Source organism: Equus przewalskii, chromosome 18 (assembly GCF_037783145.1).
Source record: "Equus przewalskii isolate Varuska chromosome 18, EquPr2, whole genome shotgun sequence".
Classification (NCBI taxonomy): Eukaryota; Metazoa; Chordata; class Mammalia; order Perissodactyla; family Equidae; genus Equus; species Equus przewalskii.
In genome coordinates, this window is record NC_091848.1 from 25251043 (window position 1) to 25269403 (window position 18361).

Genomic DNA, 18361 nt, shown 5'->3' on the forward strand with positions numbered 1-18361 from the left:
AAAGCCATATTGTTCAGACCAGCAACTGTGAGTTAAACCCTCAGGGAATAAAGGAGATAGTGGCCCTTGTATATGATAATTCCCCTTCACCTAATTACTTTTCACCATTTAACCTAGAGGAAATCAAACAAAACCTCTTGCCTTTGATTGGTTAGAAACCAAATTCGTTAATGAAAAACAGATTGTGAACCACCCACAATACTGAGAAGTCCAAAAGGCACATATTTGAGCCAGCCCTGATGGCCTGGTGGTTAAAGGTCAGTGCTCACTGCTCCAGTGGCCTGGTTCGCTTCTCAGTCGCAGAACCACACCACTGTCCATCAGTTGCCATGCTGTGGCAGCAGCTCACATCCAAGAACCAGAACAACTTACACAGGGTATACAACCATGTACTGGGGCTTTGGGGAGGAAAAAAACAAAAACAAAAACAAAAAAAAAGAAAAACAAAACAAAACAAAACAAAAAAAACAACAAAAGGCACATATTTCCTTCTGGGTAAATGATGGCTGCAAAATTAGCCAAAATGAACTCAAACAGTGCCACTGAAAAAAACAGGCTGGCTTTTCCCATTTCAACCAACCCCTACTCTTTCATTTCTTATGTTCTTTTAATTTTGCAAAATCAAACACGAGAAATAAAGAAAAATGAAGATGGCTGTAACAGATACAGCTTTACTAGATTCACGCCGGCTGAAAGGGACCACAGCCTAGGAGAAACGTCAAGGTCACAGGGGTCAAGAAATTATTTTCTCCCCTTAATATTGCAGGTACGGAGAAGTCGAGTCTGGAGTAGATAACATTCCATGAGTGCTGACCAAAACTCTTTTGCTTTTGTGATTGTAGGAAGTCTGTTATTTTTAGGGCTTTTTTAAACCAAAGGTCGTCAAATCAACTTTGTGGCTGTGACCAGCATTTTTTTCAAATAGAAGAAAAACAGAAGAGAAAACAGAATATATTAAACTACATAACATATATGATAAGTTTTGTCTGACAAAACTTTGTTTCAGTTATATATTTGTATGTGTGTGTCTTAGGTTGCTATGTAAAACATGGGACTTTTGTGTGGATTATGGAAAAAAAAAGTGTGAAAGCCATTGTTCTGAGAGACAGGCTTAGTAATCAGGCATGGTCTATACTCACAGAGGGTTGGCATTCATTGGAATGTAAGGAAACATGGCTGGCTAAACTAGCAAAGAAGGATTTAAACTATTTGGGCCAAAACGTATTCAAATAAGAATCTCTCAGTGAGCTAGGAAGAGATAATTTCCCACATAAAATTAGAAATAGGAAGGAGAAAAGGAAGAAAAAGTAAAGAAAAATATAAAGCATAAAAAAAGGGAACCTGTTAAACTTGATAACATGCTGGCATGTATACCTCTACCTAAAATGTAAGTTCAGAAGAAGACAGATGGAAAAGGGCAGTAAAGTATTTATTTCTAAGTGGAGAAAACCTTAATGAAGCTGAAATGAATCCTGAGCAGCAGGGCCTACGGGTAGGGGCTTGTAACAGGCCTCTGACTAATAAAAATCACGATAGCTAACACCTGTTAAATGCCTGTTTATAACCTCCAACACATTTATTTATTCATTCATTTATTTATTTTTACCGTATAAGTTTCAGGTGTACAGCTTCATAATTCGACATCTGTATACACTGCAAAGTGCTCACCACCACAAGCCTAGTTCCCATCCATCACCATACAGCTGACCCCCTTCAGCCATTTCGCCCATTCCCCTCCAACACATTTAAACCTTGCAACAACTTTATCAGGTAGATACTAACATTTCTCCAGGGAGGAGGGGGGCAGGTTAAATACCAGAAACATTTAAAATATTCATGAGAAAAATATTCCTAGTTATGGGTATTAGACTGTGGACCTTTTTTCCCCCCAAGGCTTGATGGGCACGGTTTCCCATTGTGAGCAGAGGCTGAGGCAGAGAGTCCTAATATCTAGCAATTCTAATTAGAATACAGACAAGACTAAAATTGACATGTAATCATATTACTTATGTTTTTCTTTGGCAAAACCAAAATAATAGATATTTTGCTTTTTTCTGAGAGTGGCAAGTAGGCAAGTATATCATCCTTGTGTGATTTTACTCCTGCATATTTTTGTATTATTAAATGTAATAATTCATATCAAAAATAAGAATTATATTAATACTAATGATATGATCAAATCTGATGACAGTACGACAAAAATTAGTTAAAATTAGAAGGTCTCCTCATTCCAATCTCTTTTCACTCCAGCAGCAGGCAATAAGAATTTTGACCAAAGGTCTTTCTCTCTATACTTTACATATTCTTTGTAAATTATAATTTCTGCTAATCCTACTCCCTACGGAGGGGTGGCTCTCTCCTAGGCTGATGTATCACCATACTTTTTTTGGAGATACAGAAGAACCAAACCTATGTAATAACTTCATTAATTTTCAAAAAAGCAGCATTAATCTCACTTTTAAAAGTAATGCTGTAAGTGCATTTCACAAATCTGGGTTGGAGAATTTAACAAGGAAGGTACTCTACGATAAAACAGAAGATAAAATGCACAGCAGTTTTTCAGAAAAAGCTATTCAATAGACTTACTCTGACACGGATCTTCCACTGAAGCACTAAGGCCCTGAGGTTTAGAACAGACCAGGAGACACAACTTTGCATTTCTGGGCCAGGACACAGTTCTCCTTTACTCACTGTGTTGGCATTAATGGGGACTTTAATTTATTTTTAAGAACTTGAAGTCACTTTATTGTCCGATTCCTAAAGCTTTTAGTTACACATTGCAAGGGTGGCCTGGACTCCAAGTTGGCAAGTGAGGGATCAAGGTCCAGACAGGCATTGCACTAAGACCCTTGGAACAGAAAGTACGCGTGGGAAGTCAAAGTTGGAAGGCACGGTCAGACCCGGTCCAAGCCCAGCACCCTCACTTCGTAGCCCTCTGTCTGCCTCTCAGCCTCGGTTTCTTACCAGTGAAGCGGGAATGAGAGTTTTCTGCGAACATTACCAAACCAGCCACCGTAAAAGGCCCTGGTATACGCCGTTGTTCAACCCGCGTTAGTGCCCTCTCCATTTAAAGCAGGGGGCTGGGGAGTCAAAGCCTCCACGGCAGCAGGTGGATAAGACCCTGCCGTCCCCGGGCTGGAGGCCACCGAGCCCGTTACCTGATCGCGTTGACCGGGGGGTTTCGGAGGCGGATCAGCGCCAGGCGGTTCTGCAGCCGCGTATACTCAGCCATGTTTCCTCGCCGAATTCGCGCCCGGCTGCCGCCACGGGGCGATATCCCTTTTCTCGGCGCGCTGGACCGGTGCCGCGAGGGAGGGCGCCCGCTGAGCCAATGCGAGCCCGGCGCCGCCTCCCCCTGCCCCACGGCTCCCGGGCACCTCCGCCCATCCTCCGACGCAGCCCTCCTCCTTCCCCGGACCCTAGCCCCGCGCTCTTCAAACCCTTGTGGTTGGTCTCTTTCTCTTTATTGGCTCCCATCACAAAGTAGATCAGGGAGGACGATGGAAAATGGGTGGAACTACCAGCAAGTCGAGGTTTGTAACGGCCTGGCCCAGGGGGCTGGCTCCCCTGCACAAGGTCTAGGTTCGCTAAGTTGGTGGGGCTGTCCTCATTACAGTTTTCATCTTCATGATGCTTCTTAACAGGGACAGACATCTTAGGTCCTGACAATTATGTGATATGACACACACCTGGAACACATAAAATACAGACATCATGCATTTTACCTGAATGGCTGTGGTACTAACATCAACCAGATATTTACAGAATAGACGTACCTAGTGAAACCTATGAGTGTCTCGCCTGCCCAATCCTTCTATCTTTTTCTTCTTCTGCCATTCCTAAGGATTCTGAGTTTCTAAGTTTCATTCATGAATTGAGTACCTATTATATGCTAGGATAGGTAGGAGACTAAAGATAAATAAGGCCCAGCCCCATTCCCTCTAAAAGTTCAGGCTGGGACAGGGTTTTTCCAGGTGTTATTGGCCTCTGGTGGTCTCCACATCCATCAAGGGTCAGAAGGCAGTCTGGAATTTTCAGAGGATAAAAACAATGGAGTGATTTTGTTCACTGATGTTAAATAAATTTTAGCAGTGATTAAAGACTTTTCATAGATAGTCTTTTACATCGTGGAAATAAAAAGAGCTTCCGACTTCTAGGAAAGTACCAAGTACCTTGAAGCCCTGAAAACAAACAGCAGTCAGAACCTAGCAAATCCATCAAGGACAACCTATCAAGGACAGCCGTCATTGCGATAGCCCACCAACCAAAGACAGCCCAGGGCACATGTCTCTGAGTGTCCACCATCAACAACCACCAGCTTCTTACAGGTGAGAGCAATCTCTAAGGGCTCTGAAAATTTGCCAATTTGTGAACTCCACTGGCCCCAAAATCTCAATGTAAGATCGGCAGCCTGCTCTGCTTGGAGAGACTGTGCATGACCAGCATAGTTTACCCTTACTATAGGAAGCAATACATTCAGCTTCGTCTTCTTATTTCAGATACTGGTCTCTAGGGGAACAGCTCCATGGCATCCTAGCAACTTTGAACATCTCCACAAAGGCCATATAGGAAAGGCTTAACACCTCTGAATGACCTGAAATTCCGCCTGGAGCAAGGGGAGATAAGCATGGTGTGAAGATGTTTTGAGGCAGTTTCTCATCTCTCCTGCGGAGGAGTCAGCCACAGGTCATTTCTCACTTATCTCCCTAGTTTTAGTTGAACACAGAACTTTCTGCCTTGAGCCCCGGCCCCAATCTTAGGTACAGCTGCAAACTTCTGTGTAAATCTATAAAACTGCTTGACGATAGTTTAGAGTTGGCTCCTCCACATGGCAGGGCCAAGCATGGCACCTAGTGCTGCCATGCCACATGGGCCTGCCACATGGCAGGTAAGCAAGCGAGGCACCTAGTGGGCAAAATTTAAGAAGGCAATCACTCTCAGTCTCCTGTGAGCACTGACCCTGCCCTGATCCTCACCAACAGAGAGACCAATAGTTCCTGTGATCTGTCATCTAGCCCCTCCTGGTGGTGTCATCCTGTGAGACTAGGGACACAGGGAACTGGTACCATGCTGATCTTTCTTTTGCTCTGTAAATATAAACTGTCTAACTCTATTTGGTCTTCTTATCGACCAAATCTATGGAGATGTGGCAAGCCTGCTTAGCAGGTGCCACCACATTGTTGCTTACAGACCATTTGACTGCTTGACAGTCTCTTGACCATTGTGACGAACTGTTATATTCTTAAGTTGTCTTCTCATTTAATTTGTCTCAATAAATGCAACTTAACAGGATGCCATTCCTCTTGGCTAAGGCACTTCCACATCATTTGCTTGTTACTGCTTTTGCTTGTTAAATATGTCATTTCATTGTTGTCGTGTTGCCACTCATGAAAATAGATCAGTTGATAAGAAGTGGTTCATTAAAGTTTAAAACAAAAATAAAAGAATGTAATTGTAGAACTTTTGTGTGCTAGGACATCCAAATATGTACTCACAGTAAGACCAGAGAACAGAGATGACTATCGAAACTCGGCAATGTGCTGTGAAATTTCATTCCACGATGGCAGGAAGTCATCAGAGCTGACTTGTCTGATAAACTAATCAGGTTTTTCTGGAACAAATGAAAACTATTGCTTAGCAGCTGGAGTGATAAAATCTGTGACACATCCTCTTCCGTGTCCTTCCCCTTTCACTGTGGGATACAAATGGGCACAAGGTCCAGGGGACGATAGAGCCACACCCAGAAGAAGCCTGACTTCCCAAATGATTTTGTAGAGGGGAACTGCCCTGCTGACTAGAACCAACGTGGACTATTTCTCCAACAGGAGAAAGAAAGAAATTTAACCTGTCCTCACTAATGCAGTGAAGAAATGGGCAATGAGAACACTCTGCCAAGTGAAGGTGGCTGACATTTGGGGAGAAACCTGCTCACGTAAGTGTTTGAAATAAGAGACGAGATACGAATAATTTCTTCACTATACCAATAGTATCAGTAAAGACAATCTCTGTAGTTTCAAGTGGCTTGCTAAAGTGTGGAGCCTTGGAGAGACAACACACACACACACATCCAGTATCTTAATGATGATGATAGGCCATCAAGATCCCTAAAGGGGACCCAACTGTGGCCAAAATGACTCAGTGACATCTTGATAATCTTCACTGGTATGAAATGTCAGAGATGAATGATGTATTATTGAGCATATTTAAAGATCATGCCCATATGCTACAACCAAATCTGGGCTGAATGCAACCCCCAATTTTTTTTTTGAGAAAGATTAGCCCTGAGCTAACATCCATGCCCATGTTCCTCTATTTTATATGTGGGACGCCTGCCACAGCATGGCTTGCCAAGTGGTACCACGTCTGCACCCGGGATCCAAACCGGTGAACCCCGGGCCGCCGAAGCAGAACGTGTGAACTTAACCGCTGTGCCACCAGGCCGGCCCTGAAACCAAAAATTGAACTGAGAATCCCTTCATTGCTATCTCCCATGTTTCACCCTTTCAGCTTTTCAGTAAGCTTTGCTCATCACTTTAGGTTTGCAAATAGTTTTTCATTATATGTGTCATCTCTGTCAACTTCTGGATTGAAAGTCATTCATGAAATATCCCTTCACAACAGCATAAGCACTTTTATGACATCTCTGGCATTTTCCACCATCCAATTTCATTTTGTGTGGAGAGCGCACTTAGGCTATAGCTCACCTTTATACTTTCCCAGATCTTTCTCCCAATTTCCCACATATCATTTTAGTGAAGAAATATTTCATTTGCTAATGATAATCCTTTTCAGCTTTTCTGACAAATTGGCACTATTTAGAAAGAAGCTACATATAAATTTGAGATATGTCCTAGATTATTTAGTCTAATATTCCTTCTACCATAAGAATGCCTCAATAACAAGATTACCCATCTCTCTTTGAATGCTTTCAAGGATAAGGAGCTCAGAACTCTGCGTGGCAGATAGTTCTACTTGCTAAAAAAACTTGCCCTGTTCTCTAGAACTCGACACTCTGTGGTTCTACTTTTGTTCTCAGGAGTAATTACCCCTTGATTCTACTTTTATTATACATTGTCTCCCTTTAATAGAATGGTCTTTCATCAAAGATTTAAAGATGCTAACAAGTCTGTCCTAAGCCTCTCCTTCAGGCTCTTTCTCAGGTACCCCCATGTCTCATATGATAAGGTATTTCTAGTTCCTCATTACGTTGGTTGTGCTAGACACTCTTCATATTTGTCAATGGCCCCTTTAATTAGCTTCTATTCTCTGTATTCTGCACCTGTCATCAATCAGGTCATATTTATATTTCCTTGACTCATATGGGCTCTCTTTCTTATCCATAAAGACATATTTTGCTTTTAAATTTCAAGTGATGTTCTCTTTTTTTAAAGGATAATTAATTTTTTTATTAAGATACAACTTACTATACAATTCACCCTTTTAAAGTGTACAATTCAGAGATTTTTACTGTATTCACAAGGTTGTACACCATCACCACTCTCAAATTCCAGAACATTTTAATCACCCCAAAAGAAACCATGTACCCCTTAAGCAGTCACTTTTCATTCCCCTTTCTCCTTATCTCCTAGCAACCACTAATCTACTCTAACAGAGACGCTGATCTGTCTCTATGGATTTGCCTATTCTGGACATTTCATATAAATGGATTCACACAATATGTGGCCTTTTGTGTCTAGTTTCTTTCCCTTTGCATAACATTTTTAAGATTCATCTATATTGTAGCGTGTACCAACACTTCATTCCTTTTTATGGCTGAATAATAGTTCATTGTATGTATATACCACATTTTGTTTATCCATTCATCAGCTGATGGATATTTGGGTCATTTCCACTTTTTGGCTATTATGAATAATGCTGCTATGAACATTTTGTGTACAAGTTTTTATGCAAACTATGTTTTTAATTCCTTTGGGTATATACCTAGGAGTAGTATTGCTTGGTCATATGGTAACTCTGTGTTTAGCTTTTTGAGGAACTACCAAACTGTTTGGCGCTATTTGGTATACAATACATACAGCAATGTATGAGGTTTCTAATTTCTCCAAATCCTTGCCAATATTTGTCCATTTTTTTTTATTATTAGGCTAGTTATTCTTAAATATGAGTTACACTGTATCTTTCTTTGTCACCAAATGTGGTCTTCTCCCTTTTGAGTGAATACACATTTAGAATCTGCATGGCTTACGGAAAGCATTCGGTAAACATAGTCATATTATTTGCCATTATTAGTATTATGTTCCTTTGAGATGAATCAAATTGAATTGCATCTTTTCTCTAGGACTATATTTCCATCTACTTTGAATAGCAAACAGGATTCAAATTAATTCAAATTAATATGCATTGTTAAGATCAAAGTAAAACAGGTTGGCATAACTCATATCTCCATTAATAGCATCATCAAGTGTTCTAGCAACTCTTATTTATTTCCAGTTTTTCCCATCAAAGTGCCTTGATTTTAAGCCTGGAGATTGTGCTGACATGAATATAGCTTTGAGAAATCCCAAGGTAAAGGGATGGGCCAGAAGATTAAGGATGGGCAACGGTTTCTATTTTTGGAGAGGCAAGAAGAAGATAAAAGATGTGTAGACTGCTGAGTCTTAAATCAATAACTTATGAAATTTTAGAATAATTCATTCAGGAGATGGTTTGTGAAAAGGAAGTGTGACCATCAAAGATATACTGTGTTTACTAAGAACAAGATATGCCAAATTAATTCCTATTTAGTTTTTGAGAGGATTAAGACATTGGAAGGTCAGAGAAATGTATTGAGATTCCCAGAGAGATTTAACAAGGTTAGATAATGGAATCCTTGTGGATGTGATGTGCATTATTTGATAACTACGTTTTATGAATAAATATTTGACCAATCATATTTTTATTGAGCAGTTATATGTGCTAGGTACTGCTAATGCAATGTGAGCAAAACCAGACATGGTTCTTGCCCTCATGTTGCTTGCTCCATGGTATTATGGGACAGGAGATCTTAACTGGGGGTGGGGGTGGGGGTGGGGGTAGGGAGAAGCATACGTTTTGAAAATATACATCTCTGGCACTCACTCTGGGAGATGATTCTGGGTGGACTCAGCAGTTTAAAAAAGCTCCCCAGGGAACTTTAATGCACCTCTTTGGTTAAAAAACTCTCATGAGGGAAGCTTCTGAGCCATTATTAGCCATTATTTAGTATTATGTTCCTTTTAGATGAATCAAATTGAATTGTGTCTGAACATCAAACTGTCACTGAACTGTCCTTAATTTGATTCTGCCTTGAACTATATTATTTTTCAAGCTGAGCAACTAATAATGTCAGAACATTTTCATTTATACATATAATATAATTGCTCACGTTATAATAGAAGTAAGTGAGAAGAACCGTTGAGGAATTCTCCTGCTGCTTTGTACTTTATTCATAGGTTGGTACAGCTGAATTCTAGATGAGTCTGTGTCAGCAAGACCTAAAATAGAGAGCTGGCTTTGTCATAGTCATTGGTGCTGTTCACAAATATTCTAATTTTCTCACCTTCTTACCCATGGTAGGACTGCACTTCCCTGCCCACTTGAAGTGAGGTCACATGACATTGCTGCGGCCAAGTGAGTGGAAGTGGTGGAAGCATTAAGTTAACGTGTGCTTTGCCAGCATTCTTCTTTCCTCTGGCTTGGCTACTGGCAATGTTCATGGCAGTGGTTGCTCAATCAGCCTGGGTTTCTGAATGAAACCATGAGCAGAGTCCCTTTGCAGATCCAGAGCAATCGTGTAGCACGAGTAAGAAATTAACCCGAGTTGTTTTAAGACATTCAGGTTTGGGGGTTGTTTATTTCTTGCAGTATTACCCTGCCTGTTCTAACTGATACAGAATTCAAAGGTGAGTTGTTGACAGCACGACATTTAATGGTGACTAATGTAAAGCCACATGCTAAAGTTGAAAAGATAAAAATTGTAGAGAGTAAAGTGTCCAGCCCAGAACTTAATGTATATTTTTTTCTTTTCTAGCCTGAGAATCACCTTGGAATTACTGAAGGTGTGTCCATCCCCCTGAGAGAGTGCACAGCGAGTAGATGTGTAGTGAACTGCTGTAGCCATTTTGCCTCCTCCAGGGAAGCTGGCCATAAGCTGAAGCAGATGCTACTGAAGTCAGAGAGAGGGAAAGAAATATGGGTCCCAGCTGATACCATTGAGTTGCTGGAGCAAACAACCCTGATGTCTGTCATAACAGTCCAGTTACAGAAGTCAATACATTCTATTGTTTAAGCCAGTTTGTGTTGCATTTTGTGGAAGATGTAAAGATGTGCTGTCCCAGATTCCTCTCTAAGAGAAGACTTGCTGTGCAGCTCAGAGGAGTGTGGTTAGCAGGCAGCCCCAGCTGTCAGCTTCTTCAGGATCTGCCTCAGCTGTAGAGAGCCTTCTTGCTTGAGATGGCGCCCTTCCTGGGGCAGACAGTATCCCGTATAAAGGGCTGACCATTTCAGCCTGACTCAGGATACTTGGAAGGGCAATACCCATTTCAGAGCTTCCTCTCCAGTTTGCTGAGGATTCCTTGGACCTGAATAGCAGTTCAATTTCCTCCTCTGACCAATCCTGCTTCCTATCCATTCCTCATAAGAATCTTTCTCCCCATCTCCATATGAGTGTTTACTTCTGAAAAACCTAGTCTGTGACAATTTTTCTGCAACATCAGGCAAAAGCATCCTAACTGAGATTCAGTGGGATAGTCTGAACTGGGTCTTGTATAGAGGAAGGGCAATGCACTCATCCTCTCTCTTATTTTTAACTTTGTATTGTGGAAATTTTCAAGCATACACAAAAAATAGAAAGAATGTAATGAAACCCAATATATCCACCTTCAACAATATCAATATATGACCAATCTTTATCATCTGAAACCTCTCATACTATTTTAAAATGTCTCAGACATTATATTATTTCATCCATAAATACCACAGTGCACTGATGTTTGCTTTGAGATGCAATGCAATGCCTTTGCATTCTCCTCCCAATCCAACTTGCATTCTCCTTCCAACCCAACTGCTATCTACTGTCTAATCTTTTCTTCCTCTTCTCACCACCACAGCTTTCAAAAGAAGAAGTATTTTAATAGGAGAAAGGGGCAGTAATAGTAGGGGAGAGAAGGGCCCAGAACTAAGCGTGGGATCCATTCATTCTTTCGTTCATTCAACAAATATTTTAGACCTGTCGTCTTCCAGAGTCTTGGGATAGTCAGTTGTTAACCATGTGAGTGGTTGTTCAGATAGGCAGTGCAATGATGTCTTTGGTCAGAAAAACTAACAAGAGAGAAAGAGGAAGTGGGGGAAGGACTGAGGAAGACAAAGGAAAGAAAGAAAGAAGGAAAAAAAGGAAGGAAGGAAGTATCACAGTGGGAAGTATCATCCATTTTTTCCTATTAGACTGGAGAAGACAAGGTTTACACCAGGGAGCACCTTCGAGAGGAAAATGAGGCCGAGAGGTGAAGGGATTTAAGGTCGTATGGCTAGTTAATAGCAGAGCTAGGCATAGAACCCAAACAAGCTGACTCTAAGCCTTGTGTAAATTATGATTGTTTGAAACTCTTAAAAAAGTGGTTCTAATCATTTAAAGTTTGCCTAAAACATCATATTTTGTATTTATTTTTATCAAGCTATGGTATATTGGAAGCAAAGGGGGAAACATGCACTAGTTGAATGAAGAAACTAGATGGATCTATGCTAACATTAACATTGAATTATTTTTCTTTAAAAGGTCTGCCTCCCTCACCAGATAGGAAGCTCCTTGAAGGCAGGAGATTATTTTATTCATCTTTGTATCCCTAATGCCTGAATGAATAAATGGATAAATGGAGTTAGGAGGCTTATATTCTAAAATTACTGCCACTGGCTAACTTCATGACTTCCAGCACATTATTCAATTCCTATGGTCCACAGATTCATTAAAAATATCATTGACCATTTTTCATGACAGTGGTGGGAGAAATCTTAAATTTCACCTATCCCAACTATATTATTCTATGGGTCTATGGGATTAACTGGTTATTTGGAACACAGGCTCATTACCAACATTTCAATAATAATATCTATGTTAGTTTTGTCATATTCCTAAAATCAAAGTTGAATATTTAAGAGAAATTGCTTCCAATAGAGAAGTCCAAATAAAATTGTGCCACATTGTTGCCGGTGCATTCACAGCCTTTACTTTTACCTTAGGGAACTGGTTGGATCAGTTACTTATTGCTGTCAGACAGTTCAAACTGAAAGTAGAGCTCACAGGAGCTGATACTTAACCCTTCATTTCTGAGTAAATGTAAGAAGTTTGCCAGGGGAGAGGAGGCTACTGAGTTTGAAATGAACCGAGCAGTGGCCAGAACAGATCATTCAAATGACCATCAGAATTGTATGGCATCTGCTAGGTTACATTGCTCTTGTCTCTCTGGACTGGGATTTTCCTAGTCCTTTTCACTTGAGAGCGAAGGTTTTGAAAGTGAATTCGCTTTTACCTTATTAACACCTTGAGGCAGATTTGGGGAATGAGGGAAGCGGTGAGGATTTTGGGACTCCACTTCTGGTCCTAGCGCTGCAGCTAATTTTAGCATGACTTTTGGTCCGTGGCTTCTCTGGATCCAATTTTCCTTACTTGTAACATCAAGAGGTAAACTGGGGCTGGCCCCGTGGCCGAGAGGTTAAGTTTGCACGCTCCTGGGCGTGGACATGGCACTACTCATCAATGCTGAGGCAGCGTCCCACATACCACAACTAGAAGGACCCACAACGAAATATACAACTATGTACCGTGGGGCTTTGGGGAGAAAAAGGAAAAATTAAAAATCTTTAGGAAAAAAAAAGAGGTAAACTAAGTGACTATCTGTAAAGTTCTTTTCAGTTCTACCTTTCTGTGAATTTTTTGTTCTACGGATAAATCCTCAGCTAGCTGGTCCCGTTTTTTCCAGGGTTGACCTTCTTCCTTCTATAATTACTATCTCCATGTCTTTGAAGGCAGGGCTTGGGTTTTATTGGTCTTTCCACCAGTATCTAGCACAAAACCAAGCAGGTGATGTCAAGAAGGGTTGAAGTCGGTTCCTGTATCTTTATCTGGAGGGGTTCACAGTTCAGAGAGGGAAGGTACCAAGCATCATTAATTAACCTCTTAATTAAAACCTGAGGATACAAAGGATAACAGGAAAACTGGTTTCCAGCCTCCCTTACCACTTACATGTTCCAACAGGGAACAAGACAGCGCTAGTAATAGTCAATACTCATTGAGAGCCTTCATTGTGCCAGAGCTTTTCATTGGTTGGGGAGGGGGTCTCACAAGTAATACAACAACTCTATGTTCTAGGTACCAGTATTAGCTCCAGTTCACACTTGAGGAAACGGGTACGGAGAGGTTAAGTAACTCGCCTAGGTAACGCCGTTACAAGAGAAGCAGCACTCGAAACCTCAGAGCCCGCACTCCCAAGCTTTCTACTGGGCAAAGAAATGAGAAGAAAAGCACGAACACTCTTGTGATTTCCCAGAGGGGTCGGGCGACTTGGGAGAAGTGCTGAGGTCCAGGTACAGAGGCGCAGAGGGAAGTGACCGCAGCACGGAAGGCTGCAGAAGCTGGCCAAGAAGTTTGAGAAACAAAAAACGCACTTCTCCGTGCTGGATTACACAGCCGCAGTTTAGGATGGCAGGCGAAATAGAACCGGGTAAACAAGATCTGCAGAGCACCCGGATCCCCGAGGGAGCCGAGAACCAGGTCGGAAGTGACTTCAAACCAGCAGCTAGGAGCTTACCGGGACAGCAGGGCCGAGAGGCTCTCCGGCCGGAAGTGACGTCCAGGAAGTCACGCCCTGGAGGCGGGACCTGGTTGGGGAGGGGGTCGCGATGGGCGGGGCGGAGCTTGTGTGGTCATCCTGGCACCTTGGATCTCCGGCAGGTAACCTGCGGGCCGAACCTGAGCTGGGGCAAGGGTGGACGTCAGGGTCGGTAGCCCAGTTTGCTCGGGGCCCCAAGCTCCGGCGGGGAGAGATGAATCTCGCATTAGGTGGCTGGAGGAAAGGCTCCCTGGCGTGGGACTGCTTGGGGAGATTGGGATACGAGGAACTTTGGGACGGGGTCGTGAGGGCCAGGTTGTCGTGGAAGTACAGACGGGCTGAGTCTTCTGAGTCGGTCGTGTCTGGGGGTCATAGGCTCCGGAGCATTGGCGCTCGGGGGTAGAGGGACGGAGCCTGGGCACTGAGATGAGCTCACCTAGAGATCATTTTCCACTTCCCTGACCCTCACCCCTGTGCTGCTAGTAGGGGACAGGGGCTGCGTCTTTTCATCTCTTAACCCAGGACAGTGCATTGCTACTATTAGGCATTCTTTAGATGCTGTCGAATGAATGAATGAATGAACGCACGAACTTGATTCTGGCTCAGCGGGGGAACCTCAGTATCCCTACCTCTGAATGTCGAAGTGACTCCGGCTTAGTTTGCTAATCAGTGGTTTACGAGGATGCCAGTGCAGTAGAGATTCAGGACATTGCTGTTGTTATTTTGTTCATATTGAAATTTAGAAATGTGTATTAATATTTTTGTCTGGTGTGGGTAGAGAGGATAAGGCGATTAATTTGGCTTCTTTCAGGTCCCTTTGCTTTTCTGGGAAGAACTTCCAGGTGAATGATATCGGGGAGGAGTTGGCCATCAAATGACAAGTTGCAGTTGTAGCCCTGAGCTTCTAATTAGTGTTCTCAGTCCTTTCTTTTCTGCAACATGAACTTACTTTCCTTTTTTTTTTTTAATGTTTTCTTTCTCATGTTGGAGTACTTCTTACCTTTGAGATGTAAATGAGAATTATTTCATAACAAAATGAAAATAGTAATTTATAAAAATCCAGTCAGAGGTTTCACCTGGTGAGTTCACATAAGGTTAACTCCTTCCAGACAGTTGTAGGAGGCCTCCAAAAGAATGAATCCCTGAAGATTAAATTGTTTCCTTTGTAAAGTATTTGTTTAGGTGTCTTAAATGTGATGACGAGGGGGCACAGACCTAAAGAACAAGTACTATAACTTGATTGTTTTTGGTTGTCAAATGGAAAAAAGTGCAGACGACTGTGTAATGCAGGCTGTGTAATTGGATCGGGGCGTGAATCACTATCTAGATGCAGTCCCAGTGAGGCGATGGTGTGTATGGGCTTTGTGCTATCTGAGATAGTAGCTCCTAAGAGGTTCTAGAATCTTATTAGAGTGGATGTAATGAAGTAGGAAAACCTGAATTAATGGCTTGTTTTGTTTTTACAAAAAAGAAACTAGTAAGCATTTTTAGATTTACAAATCTAAGATGTTCTTAAAAATAGGTTTTAAAAAAATAGACATATAAATACGTTATTGCAGTCATTTAAATTTAAAAAGTTTGCCTGCCTTTAAAACTTATTTTCCCGATTTCTGGAAAATGTGGTATCCAGATCATCCCCATCTTTGCATGCTCTTACTATGCTGCCATCTTTAGGATACATACAAATATGGTACAAAGTAATGTTTTGAGGTCCTCTAGATTTATGTTAATATTAATGTCTTACTTAAAAATAAAGTCCAATTTTGCTGCCTCAATCTGCTGTTCAATGTATGTCCACTAATTTTGCACATCAAATGTCTATATTCATAATAATAACATTATAACTCTCATTCATAATAAATAGTATCCAAGTGGTAACTTAGGTACGTGCATTGACATTCTTGAGGTTTTCAGTTTTGCAGAACACTGATATCTATGGATTCTAACATGGACTTCATTTAAAGAAATCCACGGACCGTTAATGGACAAAAACATGCATCAATTTGTATTGTGGCATTCAAATCCTAGCACTTTGGGAAAGGTAAGTTGTTGACAGTGTTTTACGTTAGGTGAGAAATAGAACAGCCCTGGATTGGTCTAGGAGATTGTAAGACAGTGATTGAAAAATATAGGCTGCATTCTGTAAATGATGCTTTAATCTGAACCTTCCAAAGAGAAGTTTGTTCTGTATATATGAGGCAGTTTGTTACTATTTCCCTGTAAAAGTGATCAGAAATTAAAGAGATTGACAAGGTGTATTATTCCTGGAAGATTACTGCTCTGCTGTCTTTTTTTGGGAGATCTCCTTTCAACACTTTACAGCCTGGTAAAATATATAAACCTGTGGATACCCTGTAGGAATGGAGCCTGAAATTGTCATTTAAATCATCTCACGTCCAAGTTTGGCTCTATAATAGTGTATGTCCCAAATCTGGCCAATTTTATTTTATGCCTTAGTTTAAAGCAAAAAAAGAGGCCCCGAAATGGGGTTTTTTTCTTTATCCTGCCTTATTAATGCTCTTTTCTTTTTTTCTTTTTAAAAATCTCTTAGATGATTAATTCTCCAGGGCTTTTATCTTTCTGTCCCAAGGTTGAAGTTTCTCTTTTTTTCTATTTTACCTTTCCTAGTTTAGGAGTTTAATTTTCAAAACCTTAACTCCTAACTTTGTGATAATGTTTGGCACTTTTTAATCACTAAGCATTAAACTTGTAGTTTTTCTTGGTCTCCTTTGTAGATACACTGGCTTCTTGTTTAGAATTTGTTCAACTCTAAAATCAGGCAATACTTCTAGGAATTCATCTTTCAGATAGACTTCTGCTTGCACACAAAAATTTGTATATAAAGATATTTATCACCATATTATTTGAAATAAAAAAAAAAAACAAACCTAGAAGTAACCTAAACATCCCTCAACAGAAGTCTGGTAAATAAATGCCTTCATACAATGTAGTACTTTGCAGCTCTTAGAAAGAATGAAGCAGATCCATAGGTGGAGACACAGAAAAATCTCTAAAATGCATTGTTAACTGAGAAGAACAATATAGAATTGTTGGGTATGGCATGTTTTAATTTGTGTTTTTAAAAGCATGCATTTATATATATGTACTTGCAAAATTACTTCAAACATGTATAAGGAGCTATTAACAGGTACTCCTGGGGAATGAGACTAGAAGTCTGGAGTAGGAAGAAGACATATTTTTTCTGTATACTCTTTCTGGTGGATTGCATTTTTTACTATGAACATGTTTCTATTTTTATAATACTAAGAAATAAACAGCAAGGCGTTAGGCTAATTTAATAATTATGGGAGCCTACCACTATTCCTTGCGACTTTTGTCCTTATAAATATTTGCCCTGTTCAGGAGGAATGGGGTTGCACACGTGAGTTAAGTTTTTTCCAGAGCTGCATGGAAGATTTGGTGATATTATAATAGGTTTTAACCTTGACATTAGATTATTACTCTTAATAAGGACTTGTGAATAAAGTAAGTGCTTAGTGCTGCTGAATTCAATACTCATGTACAATTTATAGCACGTTGCTGACCTCACCAGGTGATATGGATATTGTCACCCTCGTTTGTGAGCTAAGCTTCTGTTGCATTGGCATGGTTCTTCTGAACCTCTCAGTACGACTGAATGGGATGGACTTTGTTCTATTTGTATTGCTGTTTAGGGACTCTACTGTTTAAACAAATCTTAGTTATTATTTCACTTCATTCTTGATATTTAGAACTGGCTTAAGGCATTTCAAAGAATGGCTTGTTCTCTTCATTAGTAAAATCAGTAAACCAGAAAGATCCTTTAGATATATATGGATAATCTCATTCTGTAGTGAGAATTTTACTTTAATTGGCTGATTATTTGCCTTAGGACTTAGCAAAAATTTCTGATGACTTTTACTTCTCTAGCCATCTTTATCTTTCCATACTTTCATTGTGGAAAATTTGGAATAATAGTAACAGGTGAATAAAATGAGTTATACAAGAAATTTAAAGATATCGTAATCTTCATTTTATTAGTAGAGGGATTTTATTTGAAACTTGCTTCAGAGTAGGCTGTGTAAGATACATATCTCTATGATACCACTGATTGTGTCTCTCGTTAAAATCAAAATGAAGGCCGCTATCTAGGGGCTGAGTCGTGATTAATGGAATAGAACAGGTTATGCTATGTCACATGTTTTATAACCATACTTTGGCATATAGTCATTTTTGTTAATGATGCTTTGCTTCTTGAGATCCTTGGGATTAATCACTACCAGACACAATGGGGAAAGCTTTGGGCAGGATGCCTAGAGTGGGACTTCTTCTTGCTAAGAGAGTAGATAGCAATGAATTGATTCCAAGGGTAGATTGTAATTTTCCTGAGTCAAGAGGAATATGGTAAAGGTGACATATAGAAAGAAAGGAAATTAACATGACTGTGCAAGTTACACATAGATAACACAAAATTGGGGAAGATACATGTATATGTGTGTGTGTGCATGTAGATATATAATACATTATGTATATAAAACATACATATATATAAAATACATTTTATATATAATGTATACAAA

The 18361-nt window shown here is 40.4% G+C and overlaps 2 protein-coding genes across 8 annotated transcripts in view; one reads left to right on the forward strand and one right to left on the reverse strand.

The window, feature by feature from the left end:
- EHHADH (enoyl-CoA hydratase and 3-hydroxyacyl CoA dehydrogenase) overlaps positions 1-13833 on the reverse strand; it is a 53490-nt gene extending 39657 nt beyond the window's left edge. Inside the window, exons 1-3 of the mRNA XM_070582468.1 lie at positions 13782-13833; positions 5496-5611; positions 3159-3689 (exon numbers count right to left, since the gene is read on the reverse strand). Of these exons, the coding sequence (XP_070438569.1) occupies positions 3159-3232 (74 nt within the window). The 5' untranslated portion in view covers positions 3233-3689; positions 5496-5611; positions 13782-13833. The remainder of the gene's footprint in view (positions 1-3158; positions 3690-5495; positions 5612-13781) is intronic.
- MAP3K13 (mitogen-activated protein kinase kinase kinase 13) overlaps positions 13826-18361 on the forward strand; it is a 165042-nt gene continuing 160506 nt past the window's right edge. For 5 of the 7 annotated variants that reach the window (XR_011529117.1, XR_011529116.1, XM_070582459.1 and 2 more), the window contains exons 1-2: positions 13834-13924; positions 15717-15843. The gene's annotated coding sequence lies outside the window, so the exon portion shown is untranslated. Of the gene's footprint in view, positions 13925-15716; positions 15844-18361 lie in introns of all 7 variants that reach the window. The other 2 variants (XM_070582457.1, XM_070582466.1) reach the window with 2 other exon arrangements.